Consider the following 15,363-nt stretch of genomic DNA (forward strand, 5'->3'; position numbering starts at 1 on the left):
ATATCTGTTCTCTACTAAGGGGGAGGATTCTTCTTCTAGAAGGCCAGCAACAACTGAGGACCCTCTTACAGATGATGGAGGAGAATGGACAAGAGAAAAAGCGATGATTCACGCCTTCAGAGGCATTCTAGCAAAGGCAGCATGAAAAGGGGACCTGAATGTGCCGGTAGATGAGGAAGGACTGCGTGGGGAGACAGGTAGAGAGGGTAGGCCAAGTAGTGAAGCTATAGCAGGGGATGTGACCATTAAACCAAATGGTATTATGCCATGGAACAAGAGGGCCCTAAGATTAGACAAAATCCAAACAAGGCAGAGCTGAAAGAGCTAGGAAAAGATGGTGTCTAAGAGACTTTCTCATCTCTGCCACATTTTCCTAGTGGAAGAGGGGGAAGGACGGACCAGATACCATTAAAAAGGGGGGGGGCAAAGACGAGGGAGGGGACCGGATCCCATTCAAAAGGATGGAGTCAAATGTGGCATTTCTGCTCAAACCTAAGGAATAGACAATCCTAGAGCTAATCACAAAGAGGAATAGAGGGATGCGGAGGGTCAAGTCAAAGGGAAGTTGTGGCACTGTTGCCAATACTATAGGTGATGGCCTCTAGGGCCTTGGATATTTTGCTAAGGATATGCTTCTAGACCCAAGAGGCATCAGAAGAAGGGGAAGCCGTCCAAAGAGAGTCATTCTTAAGGAGGTAAGAGTATGCCCCCTATATGCTATTATGCTTAGTTGCAGTCTTCTAGAAGAGTTTAAGTATGCTGATACTGTTGACTTCTTTGACTCTTTAGAGGCCGAGACCACCTTCAGATTTGGGGAGGCAAACAGAGGCCCAGTTGAGGGGATGGAGGAATTTGGATGTATGAACCCATTTCCAAAGGAAGGAGCAAAGGAGAGATTCTATGGTTTTGATGGTGAAATTAGGGAGGGAGAAGACACTTGGCCAGTAGAGTTACATAGATTGGAGCACGGAACTAGTAAGCTTAAGACAACCAGCGTAGGAGAGGAGCTAACGTTTTCAAAGATGGGCAATATGCCTGGTAGCAAGGTATTTGACCGGGAGAGTACTGAGGGAGAAGCTTGTAAGCTCAATAAGGCGAGCTTTAGAAGCTTCAGGGACATTGGAGAGGTAGAGGCGGGATTTAAGGAGACATGTGGATGCCGGAGAGGTTTTCAAAGAGATGGAGGGAAGACATGATGGAGGAAATGGAGAAGGGACTAGCTTTTGAGAAGATCATAAGATCATCAGCAAAATCTAAGTGGGTGAGCAGGAGGGACTTGCATTTGGGAAAGAGGCAGATGAGGTGAAGGTCAGTGGAGGATTGAATGGATCTAGAGAGAATCTTAAAAGAAGAGAGAAGAGAAAGGGGGGAGAGGACACCCTTGTTTGATTCCCATAGAGGAGGAGTAATACCTCGCTGGACTACCATTGACTAAAATGGAGAAACGAGGAGAGGAGATACAAGCGTGAATCTAGTGAACGAAAACAGGGGGAAAGACATTTGGAGAAAACCTTAAAGATGAAGTCCCATTTAATGGAATTGAAGGCTTTAAGGATGTCTATCTTAAGGAAGGGGGAGGGGGAATGGGATTTCCTATCAAAACCTTGGAAAATCTCGTGACATAAGAGGATGTTGTCAGCAGTGCTTCTCCCAGCAATAAAAGCAGATTGGTTAGCACTGACAAGGAGTCGACAACCAGTTGGATTCGGTCAACAAGAAATGAATTTGTATAGGAGATTGCAGAGAGAGTGGTCTGAAGTCAGCCATAGAGGAAGGCCCTTCTTTTTTGGGGATGAGACAGGGAAGTGTGATTAATCCCTTTAATCTGGTCGGGATCTAGGAAGAAACTACGGATGGCTGTAATGAGATTTGACCTGATGATACTCCAACAAGAGTTCGGACCGGGGTTTTGTTGGCTTTGTGGGAGAGGATGGCTGCCAGGATCTCATCATCCGATGGGACGGAATGGAGGGAAGAGAGAAGATGATTGGGAAGGAATTTGTTTTCAAGTCAAGGGGGAGGGGACCTGGAGGAGGGACTGTTTCCAAGTTTTAAACCTATGGCCAACATGTTGCCAATGGTGTAATAAGAGAATAAAATATTATAATTTTCCTTAATTTTGGGCTTTCTTAGATGTAATTTGCAATGAAACAGAAAGTCTCAAAACTTTAGGTCTGGTTGATAAGCGATCGTTCTCTTGTTTGTTTGTTGTTAGTTCTTCTACCTGAAAGGTTTTCTTTTTTTCTCTGGAAAAGTGACTATTTTAACATGCATTTCAATCACAGATGGTGGGCTATATTTATGGCAGCCTTCTTGTCACAATAAAGCCTTATAGGTGCCTCAGTATCAAATCCCAACTCTTGGACGACTAGTTTTGTCAACCAGAGAAGCCCACACACTCCATGAGTCATTGCTCTAAATTCATCCTCTGCACTAGACTGAGCCACCACAGATTGTTTCTTGCTCTGCCATGTAACTAGGGTTCCACCTACAAATGTGCAATAGCCTGATGTAGATCTCCTATCGGAGACTAAGCCAATCCAATCTGCATCAGTGAAGTCTTCTATCCTCATGTGGTTATGCTTGGCAAAATGTTGTCCTTTTTTTGGAGAGGACTTTTTAAGTACCGGAGAATGCGGTAAACCGCATCCAAGTGCCCACTCTTGGGAGCATGCATAAACTGACTCACCACCCCTACTGCATACGTAATGTCTGGACGAGTCAAGGACAAATAGATAAGCGTCCCAACTAGCCTTTGATATTTCCCTGCATCAACAAGAGAAGGGCCAGCATCTTCCCCCAGCTTAGGATTCTGCTCAATAGGAGAACTTGTAGGTTTTCAGCCTAACATTCCTGTTTCTTTCAATAGATCTAGGATAAAACTTCCTTTGGCATATATTTATGCACTTCTTGAATCTGGACACTTCAATCCCTAGGGAGTACTTTAAGGGCCCTAGATCTTTGATTTCAAATTGTTGGGCTAAGTAGGTCTTCAGCTTGGCTATCTCATCTCTGTCATCATCAGTTACCACACTGTTATCAACATAGACAATCGGGGCTGTAATGGTGCCATTACCACACTTAGTGAACAAAATGTGGTCAGCCTGACTTTGGGAATAGCCATTTTCAGAATGGCCTGTCTGAACCTTTCAAACCAGGCCTTTGGAGATTGCTTAAGACCATACAAAGCCTTATTGAGAGGACACATCTTTCTTGCAGCTGAAGGGAACTTAAAGCCAAGAGGAGTTTGCAATATACACCTCCTCTTTTAAGTCGCCATGGAGGAAGGCATTTTTCACATCCAATTGATACAATGGCCAATCCTTATTCACTGCTAGAGATAAAAGGACCCTTATGGTATTATGTTTAGCCACAGGAGCAAATGTTTCCTGATAGTCAATCATGTTTAGCCATAGGAGCAAATGTTTCCTGATAGTCAATCCCATACACTTGACTGTATCCTTTTGCCACAAGCCTTGCTTTGTACCCCTCAATAGTACCATCTAACCGGTACTTGATTGTGTAGACCCACCTGCATCCAACTGGAGTTCTCTCCTTTGGAAGGTCAACCAATTTCCAAGTACAATTTTTTTCCTGGGCCATCATTTCCTCAGTTATGGCTTACTTCCACTTAGGGTCAGACATAGCTTCAGAAGCATTCTTGGGAATAGAAGCAGATGAGACTGCAATAATAAATGCAACACCTGTACGGGAGAGAGAGAGTCATAGGAAACAATCTAGCTATAGGATTAGTACATGCTCTCTTTCCCTTCCTAATAGCAATGGGAAGATCTAACTCTAATAGGAAGGAAGAATATTACATGACTGAGGAGGGTGGATCTTAGGAGTTGAATTAAAAGAGGACTCTTGGCAGGTTTTCTTATTCCTCCTTGTGTACACAATCACCTTTTCATTACCAGAACCTGAACCACCTCTTTTTTTTTTTTTTGTTAAAAGATAATTTTATTGAGAAAAATATTCAAAAGGAAAACATCAATAATATCCACCTCTTTATGTTTCCCAATGTCAAGCATAAAAGGAGAGATAGGCAACGGGTCAAGAAAAGGGATCTCATTAGTAGCCTTTTCACTTCTATTATGCTCCCCCTGAAAAGGATGCTGATGAAGGGAAAAAAAGGGTGCAGACTCAAGGAAGGTGACATCTTTAGAGAGGAGCTTTCGTCTAGAAGAACGGTGAATGGGTGATAGGCTGATAGCACTTAGATCCCTTGGTAGTGGAGGAATAGCCAAGAAAGATAAAATTAAAAGCCTTGGGGTATAGTTTAGTCCGAGAAGACTTATTAACATGGACATAACAGATACACCCAAACACTTTGGGGGGAAGAGAGAAAGAAGAAGACTGAGGAGACAAGGTGTCCAAGGGAGTTTTGGAGCCAAGGAGTTGTGTTGGCATACGGTTAATCAAATAAGCAACAGTAAGGAGAGCATCAGACAAAAAGGTTTTAGGAACATGCCTGCCAAAGAGGAGACTCCTACTGACCTCCAACAAATGACGGTTTTTCCTCTCAGTTACATCATTTTGATGGGGTGTGTCAACACAAGCTAGCTGATGGATAATGCCACGATCAGTAAAAAAGTCTTGAAAACCACCATACATATACTCCCCCCTTTGTTAGAGTGAACAATTTTAATTTTGGTGTCAAACTGTGTACATACCATATGATAAAAATTTTTAAAGGCATTATACACATCACTCTTGTGCTTCATCAGAACAATCCAATTAGCATGGGACAAATCATCAACAAAAGAAACAAAGTAACAAAAAAAGAAGTAAAGAAGTAGTAGTAGAAGGCCCCCAAATATCAGAGTGTACAATATGAAAAGGAACAGTAAATCTATTACCATGATAAGGATAAAAGGAACGACAATGTTTGGCAAAAATACAAATACATGGTTCACAATGAAAGACATGGGAACTAGGAAAAGAAGTAAATAAATGAGATAACTGTTTCCTCATAACAACAAAAGATGGATTTCCTAAACGTTGATACCACAACATCATAGAATCCACAGAATTGCTATTAGTACATCCACACACATAAGACTGAGCTGTATTTAAAAAAGGAGATCAAGTAGGTAAAGTCGTTCCTCCTCACGCCCATTGCCAATAATCCTCTTTGTCACCAAATCCTAAAAGAGAAAATGAGAAGGAAAAAAGTGACAACAGTTTAAGGATTTTGTCAGGTGACTCACAAATAAGAGATTACGGGTAATGGCAGGAACGTGAAGAAAAAAATCAAGTGAAATGGAAGAAGTAATAGGAATGCTACCTTTACAAGAAATGGAGGAAAGAGAGCCATCAGCAACCCTGACCTTATTTCTACCAAAACAAATAGAGTACTTATCATAATAATGGGACGTACCTATCATATGATCTGTAGCAGCAGAATCAATAACCCAAGGTGGAGCTGTGGAAGGGGCAGACGATGAGACCTGCAAGGCGGAAGCTGAGGACTCTGGCAAAGTAAGTGAAGAAGATGATGAGCCTCCCAGTTGAGACATGACCTTGCGGAATGCTGTAATATCCTCCCTAGTAAGGGAATTGTGCTCTGCTTGTGGGCTAGGAGCAGAACCTGTAGTAGCATGCTCGGCCTCAACACCGTGGGCTCTAGCTCCCCCACTACGTCCACCACGAGCACCACTAGTACCACCACGTATGCCAGGAGGTCGACCATGAAGAACCCAATATCTCTTTTTGGTATGCCCAGACTTTCCACAATGATCACAGCGTCTGCCATCCCCACGGGGTGGGCCTTGGCCTCGGCCACCACCACACCAATCTCTCTGAGAGCTAGTAGTAAGAGCTGATCGCTCAAGGGAAGGAACATGTCCCATGGCCACTTGCCTAGTCTCCTCATTCTGCAAATAGCTACACACTTTATTAAGGGATGGATGTGGAAACTAGCCCAATATCTGTATCCGAATCGGATCATACTCAGGATTCAACCCCCCAAGCAAAATAAGAACTCGTTCCTTCTCAAGTATTAGGTAAACCTTAGCTTCATCCTCAGGATTGGACAGTTGGAGGTCCCTGTAGTGATCATACTCCTCCTAGAGACTAATGACAGTGTTGTAGTACTCAGAAATGGTCTTATCCCCTTGCTTCATGCCAATGACCTTCTGGAGTAATTGATAAACTTTGGTCTAGTCACCCACACATTCAAAAGTTTTAGTAACACTATCCCAAACATCCTTAGCAGTTTCTTTCCTCATAAACCTTCTTTCAATCTCAGGTTACATGGAAAAAATCAGCCATGTCATAACAGTGGAGTTTTCAGTCTCCCACTTTGGATATGTCTGGTCATCTGGTTTAGGAGCCTTAATGGCACCCGTAACATACCCTAGCTTTCCCCTACTCCGCAAGGAAAACTTCACAGAATGAGCCCAATCCAAATAGTTGGTATTGTCCAACTTCACAATAGAGATTTGAGTATGTGGGTTATCAAAAATCATAGGAATAGGAGGAGCACCACTCGATACACTAGTTGAAACATCACCAAAGAGAGCTCCAAGTCCATTATCTTCAGACATGTGGACGAGGAGTCACAAACACATTGGGGAGTACACACTCTACCCAATTTTCTTTTTCTTAAAGCAAATAAAAATAATTCCAGCAGACAAACCAAGCAAACACTTAAAAAAAAAAAGGATTCATACCATCTACCTTTTTCAAGGGGTAGGGTCATAACATCCACATAGGAGTACAATATCCCTAAAAAACATCAAATCTTGCAACCAAATAGCAGTCGGAAGCATAACAGCTACATTTCAGAATAAAAAAGGACCGAAAACAGGGCTGGTGGTACCCTGTGAGCAACAAAAATTGAGTTATACAGCCTCAACTCAAGGAGGCTTGCAGCGAGACTTAGAGGGGTGAGAATACACCCTAGGGCGATCCAAATGGGCCTGGTTTCAGCTCCAAAGCTGACCAGATGAGAGAAAGAGAAAAAAGCTCCAGGCTGGCGGTGAGCTTACCTAGGCCTGGTTTTGCTTTTTGCAGCCTTGAAATGTCTCTTTATTCGAAGGAAAAGACCCCTTTGGTGTCCCCATGGTCTCCTTGCATGCCTCTCAAAAGGTTTCTTCAAGCTTACCACATAGAAGTCACATTGGAAAGGAGGGCTTACTATTTGTGAAGGATCAAGCAACATTGCGTTATCTTGCCCCTTCACCTCTTGAGTTACTGATCATTACCTCCATTGCTATGAGATGTGCAGCAACAAGGCAAGAGAATTAGTCATTGTAGTGGGATGAGACAATCTTTAAGGATCACTCATACCACTGAGGAACCAACCAACAATTGTGAATGAATTGTCCTCAACTATTAGAAGTTTGTTGCATGCAAGTTTTCAGGATTGAGTGAGACTGACCATTGATATGATCTCTATTATCATCTTGTAATTCATATCTGGCATGTCTGAGCATTGTTAAAACCATTATTATTTCCTTATAATGCATGTCTGGCATATTAGAAGCAGATAATTGACTGAAATAGTTCCCAAGATGTCAACATTATGTAAATTTATGGAAGCTTTTGAACAACTGAGAGTTTCTAGGAAAATTCATTTGGTGTTTCAGTTGCACATGACCATTTTTTTTTTTTTTTTGGGAGCAAGAACCAAAATCATCATTTGCTGCAGTTTTATGTTGCTTTACTAAATTATACTTGCCATATTTTGTTAATTGGATTTAGTGATTTAGTTTTCAGCATGTAGGTATGGAACCATGCGTGATAATGTCATCAACCTTAAGGTTTGTTCGATCCTCTTATAGTTTCTGCAGTGGTAGTCAGAATCTTTTCTCAGACGTCATTTAATTGCAGGTTGTTCTGGCAAATGGGGATGTAGTCAAGACTGGTTCTCGTGCAAGAAAAAGTGCTGCAGGGTATGTCTCTCTCTCTCTCATGACCAGACCCAGACCCTTATGTCAGGTGAGGGTACAGCCCTCACGGGCACTGATCAAACAACCGATAAACATTCACAAAATCAAGCATAATAAAACTCATCAAATTCAAGTCTCAACAAAAATAACTAGATCATAAATCTTAAATCCTAACACCTACTGGTGATAATCTAAGGTATGTCCACACATTAAGATTTAAAAATCACTCTATCAGAGTTTACATAAAGTTGCTCGATACTACAACCATCTACTTAATAAAAGCAAGCTAAGAGGAAACTTTGAGTCGCCTTTGAACTCTGCTGCAACATGTACCTCCATCATATTCATCTGTGGTGTCAAAATAATGGGTTAAGCTCAACATCCCAGTAAGAAGAAAATAGTAAGAGCACAAAACATAACAAACAATCAAAGAAAACAGCACTTAGAACAACTCTTAGTTTTCTTCAAATAGCACTTTCAATAAAACAGTCATTTAAAAATCATCTCCTTTTATCATTCTTTTTTCGACACTGAGGGAAACAAACTGCCGCTGCCCATAACACGAGGGGAAAACACCGCCAATCTCCAATTGTCTCCAAATATCTCCAATATCATTATACGCCACTGAAATCTTTCAATTGTACAGTGGGTATTCTTCCGCTGCTCCATGGAACACAAAACCGCTCTTTTGGCGATGACTCTCCACTAGTCCGGGGCAGCCTATCTACCCTAAAAAACTTCATAAAATCATTTTCTTTTAAGAAACATATGTAAAAACATAGATAAAATCTCAAAGTAATGATCAACATCACAATATACCTCGTACAATTGCATTCATCTCCGTAAATCCATGTATCACACAATTCAAATAAACATAGGTAAACGCATCTCAACAATACAAGCACATCAAACACCACACCATACAATCAACCACACATTTGTGGTTTAATCGGAGGTCCAAGAAAAAGGACACCACTAGTGACCAACCATACCATTCTGTAGCACCTCCAACGGATCTGCCATCATCAGGTAATATTTCTCCTATACTTGATTATATTTGTTTCCCATTTAGAGGATGATAGTCCCATTGCTGTTCGAAAGTGAGTTCGTTCCTATACCCACCCCGTTTCCCATTTTGTTTCTTATACATCTCTATCTCCCTCCTATAGGGCCTTTGTTTCTTTATTGTCTTTTATGTCTATTCCACGGGGTTGGAAAGAAGCCATTAATTATCTGAAGTGGAAGGCTGCTATAGTTGAGGAAATGCTGGCATTATACATAATGGTACCTGGGAACTTGTCTCTTCTCCTCGAGGGAAAAAGTTAGTTGGGTGCAAATGTGGTTGTAAAGTCAAGCAAAGGGCCGATGGGACTGTTGAGTGGTACAAAGCACGCTTAGTGGCCAAAGGTTTCACCCAAACCTATGAGATTGATTACCAAGAGCCTTTTGCACCAGTTGCAAAGATGAATTTAGGCAGGGCATTGCTGTCAGAAAGGAAAAACCCTAAATCAATTCATTTTGGATAACAAATCTTAATTTTTGTCTATTTGCAAATGAACTATTGTTTTGTGTATAGGAAATGTGAAGGCTGCATTATATTTATCTATGATGGGAAAGGTTTATGAAGAGGATTCAGATGCCAAACAATGGAGTCCCCATAGTTGTCACGGCGTCAAATCGATCCAAGGCGGTGGAGGAGTGCCTAATCGATTTGGCGATGAATCGCTCGCTATGGCGTTGCCATGGCGGTCAAATCGCCCATGTGCCATTTTTTATTTTCCCTATTTTCTAAAGTTATTTAGTATGCTACTTTTTTATTTTCCCTAATTTTAAAATTATTTAGCATGCTACATGCCTACAATATATACCCTATAACATATAAAACCAACATTAAGCAATATCAAATCATCAAAAATCAAAATAGCCCTATCAAAATCACCCTGCATTTTACAAAAAATCGACCGCCTAGTGAATCAGGCATGACCTGGAGTCCATGGCGGTGCCATGGCGACGCCTATTAGCCAATGGCGACCGCCATTTATGAGTCACGTAAATCGTAGCACTGCCATGAACTTCTTTTTCTGCCAGGACGCCAAATTGTCGCCTTGGTGACGCCTAGGCGATGCCATGACAACTATGGGAGTCCCCACAATTAACTGGGATTTTTTGAGTTTATAATTTTTTAGTTACGGCTGACACTACTTTAATGACGTTTTTTATGGTTATTCCGGCAATGATAGGTAATTGGCCTATTCCAATTCTGATAGGTGTAAGAGTAGGATGTTGTTCATGGTACCAATGGTTACACTGGAAAAGTAAAGGAGGGTGAGAAGCCACAGGATATTCGAAGTTCAGTTGCCTGTAAAAGTCCCTATAGCTGTCAAATGATATGGCATACTTGGAAGTTGGAAATATACAATAATATTTAGAAGAATGAGATTGCCCCCCTCTCCACCCCAATTCCTCTGGGAGGTTTTTTTATTTTTGGGTGAATAATAAATGCATTAGAAGAAGGGGGAGGAAGAATATGGCTCCAAAGAGGAAATTACAAACCCAATAAGGGTATCAAACCATAAAGAACTACATCGAAGGCCCACATGGACTTAAAGACTCAAGACATGTCAAAAAGGCCCACATGAGCTAAGAGACAAGTACCAAGAAGCCCAAAGCATAGAGGGCAACCAAGACAATTCTAGGCAAGGTTCCACCAAACTCTACCCAACTTATCTCCACACTTGATCTTCCAAGCTGCCAAGGAGAATCGGAGTGTTGCTAGCAAGAAGGCAGCCATGGCAACAGGGCGCTGGCCTTGCGGAGGGCCGCGACTGAGCTAGAGAAGATGGCCAAGCGAAGGTTATAGTTGCAGCAGAGGGGCGCCGACCTTGCGGAGGGCAACGGTGACGTTCCTGTCGGCTGAGCATGGCTGGCTGCCTTGCAAGTTGCTGGCCAAGAAGGCGCCGACAGTGCTAACGATTTGATCTAGGAGGAGATGGAGAAACCCAACGAATCCGCAGCAAATCCAACAGTGATCTAGATATAGGCTGTGGCTTGGTCAATGGAAATTTTCATCTGAATTGAGCAGCAGCTCAAGGATAAGCATTTGCAGGCCTAGAGAGCTCTTCCAGAGCCAATGAAAGTCTGGAAGGGTCTGGAGAACTTGACGACACAAGATCCAGATCTGATCGGCGACTTTGCCGGCGGCACAACGTCACTCCAAAAATTGAGCTTCGGCTTAGAATCTCACCAGATTAGAGGCTTTACGGTAGAAAGAAGTGCAAGGGAGTCGGCAGGGAGTGGATCGCGAGCTCCCATCATGTGAGACAGAAGAGGAAGAAGGGAAAGGGTGATAGGGAGAGGGAAAGAAAAGAAAGAGAGGGAGAGGATGAGAGAAGGAGAAGGAAGGGTGCGATAGGGGGTGAGGGAGCAACCCAGCCTCAAGGCCAGGCTGCACCTAGCGGCAGCTGAAAAAGGGTACTTTCAGAGAAGGGTGAAAGAGAAAGGAGAAGGGATTTTTTCCACCACTTTCCTTCGAGTGGGGATGAGACCCCTAGGAGGTTATTCTAGCCTACTTTACAAAATTCCGTGTGTAGTTCTAGTTAGTAGAGATCGATGCACTAAAATGAGTTAAAACTTTCACAGATGGAACAACAACCAGAAACTCAGCCTTATCCCAACTTAATGTCATCGGCTACATGGATCTGTGAAAAAAAGTAACAAAATAGGAGAAATGGGAGTAGGAGAAATGAGAGTAAAATTAAAGTATAAGGGAAGAAACTGAGCACCAACAAGTCAGGAAAATCTTAGCTAGGTCGTGTCAGCTACATGGATCCGTACCCTCTAATCTGCTCGATCGGAGGTCATTCTTCACTAATTCTCCTATGGTCATTTTATGCTTGCCCTTAGTTCTCAAAGATGGGAGAACAAAGAGTTAAAATCTCATCAATCTTACAACATGTAAATATTTAGAAATACTATACCTGAAATTTTATTTAAGCAAAGGTTTTCATTGCTCACTTAAGAAAGCTAGTGGCAAATGAAAAGGCGGTGAGGCTTGGAGTGGTTCTGAATTTCTAGAAAGGCCTGTTTGTTTCATTTATTGGGTTTATTTTCTTGGACAATAGTTAAGTTGGTTATCGGTCCTTTATCATTATGTGTTTAAGGTCCTAGGTTAATAATTTCTGCTTTCAACTACTCGTAAATGGCAAGATGTGGTTCAATGATTTTGGATTTTGGTGGTGGTGCAATGTTCTTGATAATTCTTGAGATGGAAAACCGTTGGTTACTCCTAGGCTTTCTTATAATTAGGTTGTATTCTTATGAAGTTGAGAAATTGTGAATATTAAAAATGAATTTTTCCAACATGCATGGATTATTTGATAACACAGTGAGTGGAACAATGAACCACGCCATGAAACTATAGAGGCATAAAACTTATGAGTCACACCATAAAACTATAGGAAAAGGTTATTGAAGCCCACCTAAGAGAGGAAACCAAGGTATTAGAGAACCAATTTGGTTTTATGCTAGGGAGATCCACAACAAAAGCTATTTACCTCCTAAGGAGGCTTATGGAAGTTTTTAGAGCCCATAAAAAGGACCTCCATATGGTCTTTATTGACCTAGAGAAAGCATACGATAGAGTACCGAGAGAGCTAATTTGGCATGTCCTAGAGAAGAGAAGGGGTAACTATGTAGATATAATTAAAGACATGTATGAGGGAGTGGTGATGAGTGTCAAAACGACAGATGGCAATGTAACGAATTCCCAATCACAATTGGGTTACACCAAGGATCTGCTCTATGTCCTTATTTGTTTGCACTCATTATGGATGATCTAACCAGGCACATCTAAGACTATAGTTTTTAAGGCGGTAAGGCGACAGAGGCATTTGAAAGTCTTTCAGAGCGCCTTAGCGATAAGGCGGGCATAAAGCGTCGCCTTATTTACTAAAGCGTTCTTGTGTAATTTTTTTTTATAAAACTAATCTATTTGGCTCAAATCCTAGTTGAATCCTATTACTCATATGTTAAATAAATGTTAAAGGTTCATATGCAAACCAATGTAAGATATTCATCAAGAAAACAAATCAATAAAGTGAATAAACTAAGTTCATTTTCACTAATCATCAATCATCAATCATCAATCATCAATCATCATAACATATTAACATATAATATAAATACGTAATTATGAAACAAAATTATAAATATAAAGAAAAGAAGACAAAAAATACAAGTATTTATTATACTTACCTTTATGATGCCAAACTGAGTGCCTAAGCCCTAAGGTCATCCACTATATTTCTACTCCTGTCAAAGAAGAATGAAGCTCACTGCTATCGGAGCAAAATGGTCACCTGGATCAGTGGTTCTTCCTTGTTCCTTGATTCCTTTTCAAAACCCTTTCTTAAAACCCTTGACAAAATCCAAACCCTGTTTGTGAATCTTGTTTTTGTTTGGTTTGTTTTGGTTTTTTTGGTGGAGTAAAGCTGATCCCATACATCTCAAGTGTTAACAAAACCATACACCTACCAATAAAAAATTTATATTTGGAATCTTCATCAAGTAATTTTAAAATGTGTTAAAAAAAAAAAAACCCCCATAAGGCGCCACTTCACGTAAGGCGGAGCACTGCCTTACCATCTCCAGACTGCATCAGCGCCAAGGCGCTGGTAAGGTGACGCCTTAGCAGTGCCTCACCTTAGCAGCGCCTTAAAAACTATGTGCAAGACTTGGTTCCATGGTGCATGCTATTTGCTGATGATATTGTGTTGATAGATGAAACTGTGGATGGGATTAATATTAAACTAGAGCTATGGAGATCAAGCATGGAATCAAGAGGTTTTAGGTTAAGCAGAACGAAGATAGAGTATGTGATGTGCCCCTTCAGTCAATCTAGAAAAGGGGAGGGAGTGGTGACGTTGGGGGAACAGGAGCTATCCCGGAGGAACTGTTTTAAATACTTGGATCTATCATTGACAAAGAGGGGGATATAGAGGATAATGTTGCCCATAGGATTAAAGTGGGGTGGATGAAGTGGCGAGGTGCATCGGGAGTGTTATATGATGAAAGAATACCTATTAAACTCAAGGGAAATTTTTATAGGACAGTTATACAACCAACTATGATGTATGGAGCAGAATGTTGGGTAGTCAAGAAGAGTACTTTGAATAAACTAAGTGTAGTGGAGATAAGAATGTTGAGAGGTCTACGCGGCAAGACCAGGAGAGATAGGGTAAGTAATGAGCGTATTAGAAATGATTTGGGGATTGCACCAATCCAAGACAAACTCTGTGAGAGCCGATTGAGGTGGTATGGCCATGTCCAACGCAGACATGTGGAGGCCCTAGTAAGGAAGAGTGACTAGATTCATTTGGAGGGAGCTAGAAAAGGTAGGGACAGGCCTAAGATGACTATTAACGAAATGGTCCGAAAAGATATGCAAAGAATAGGGCTTGACCCTAGTATGACTTCGGATAGAGTTTCGTGGAGGATAAGGACCCGTGTTACTGACCCCCAATAGGGAATGTTTCCATGATGCGTCTTTCTATTTTTCCGTACCTTCTTCTATTATCCCCATGTTTTTTTTTCTTTTAACTTATCCTTTATGCTGCTTTACTTTCTATTTTCCATATTGGATCCATGTAGCTGACCCCATTTAGTTGGGATGAGGTTATGATTGTTGTTGTAGTGAGTGGAACAATGGGTGCAACTTCTATGTCACATGATGTGGATCCAATTAGGAAGCCAAACAACAACTGAAATGCCATTAATACCGCTAACAAGCATAAACTTCTTCTATAACTTGTAATGCTCCATGGAGATTTGGGTAGTCACCTGTGAAAAAGGCTCTGGCAGAATCCTTTTGTGTTAAATGCAATCCTGAAGCTGGTAGAGGGACCAATTTCCCAAGCTTCAATAAACCACACTCTTACCTTTGAATTTAAGCTAATGTGCTGGTAAATCAGCTTAAGCTCAACATATTGCTGCCTTTCTACAAAGAAGCAGATAAATTGTAGAGTTCTAAAGCATCAAATCCTCAACTTTTTTATAATATCCCTTGAAACCCCGACAGGAGGTTGCCCAAAATGCTTCATTAGTTCCAAAAAGGACTGCATAATTTCACATAAGAGACTGAACTAGATTACTAGACACTGCATCTACTATGCAGAATACTTCGGATGACAAATTCTTAATTTCATGCTTATGGTGCTGAATCTTAGACGAGACATCTTAAAATGAGCGCTTTCTCCAGTGAATAGAAAGCATTTATATCTCCCCCATACTCGAGTTTCATTTGAGCTACTTTTTCTATGATCATCATATTTAGCTTGATTGCATAAGCTTATACACAATAATTAGCTTGTGGGTTATTATACTAGTTAATCAAATAATGATCAATAGGAAAATGGTATTTATAACAGGATTGTCCATCTTTCAGTAGGCCATACTCGCAAGCTCTAAT

General features: G+C 41.2%; 1 protein-coding gene across 2 annotated transcripts in view; it reads left to right on the forward strand.

Moving 5' to 3' along the window:
* The window catches only part of LOC122076977 (D-lactate dehydrogenase [cytochrome], mitochondrial-like), a 70,192-nt gene that overhangs the window by 35,670 nt on the left and 19,159 nt on the right, over nucleotides 1-15,363 (forward strand). For both annotated transcript variants that reach the window (XM_042642662.1, XM_042642663.1), the window contains exons 8-9: nucleotides 7,733-7,769; nucleotides 7,840-7,901. In XM_042642662.1, coding sequence (XP_042498596.1) covers nucleotides 7,733-7,769; nucleotides 7,840-7,901 — 99 coding nt within the window. The remainder of the gene's footprint in view (nucleotides 1-7,732; nucleotides 7,770-7,839; nucleotides 7,902-15,363) is intronic.

This window comes from Macadamia integrifolia, chromosome 4 (assembly GCF_013358625.1).
Source record: "Macadamia integrifolia cultivar HAES 741 chromosome 4, SCU_Mint_v3, whole genome shotgun sequence".
In the NCBI taxonomy this organism is placed as follows: domain Eukaryota; kingdom Viridiplantae; phylum Streptophyta; class Magnoliopsida; order Proteales; family Proteaceae; genus Macadamia; species Macadamia integrifolia.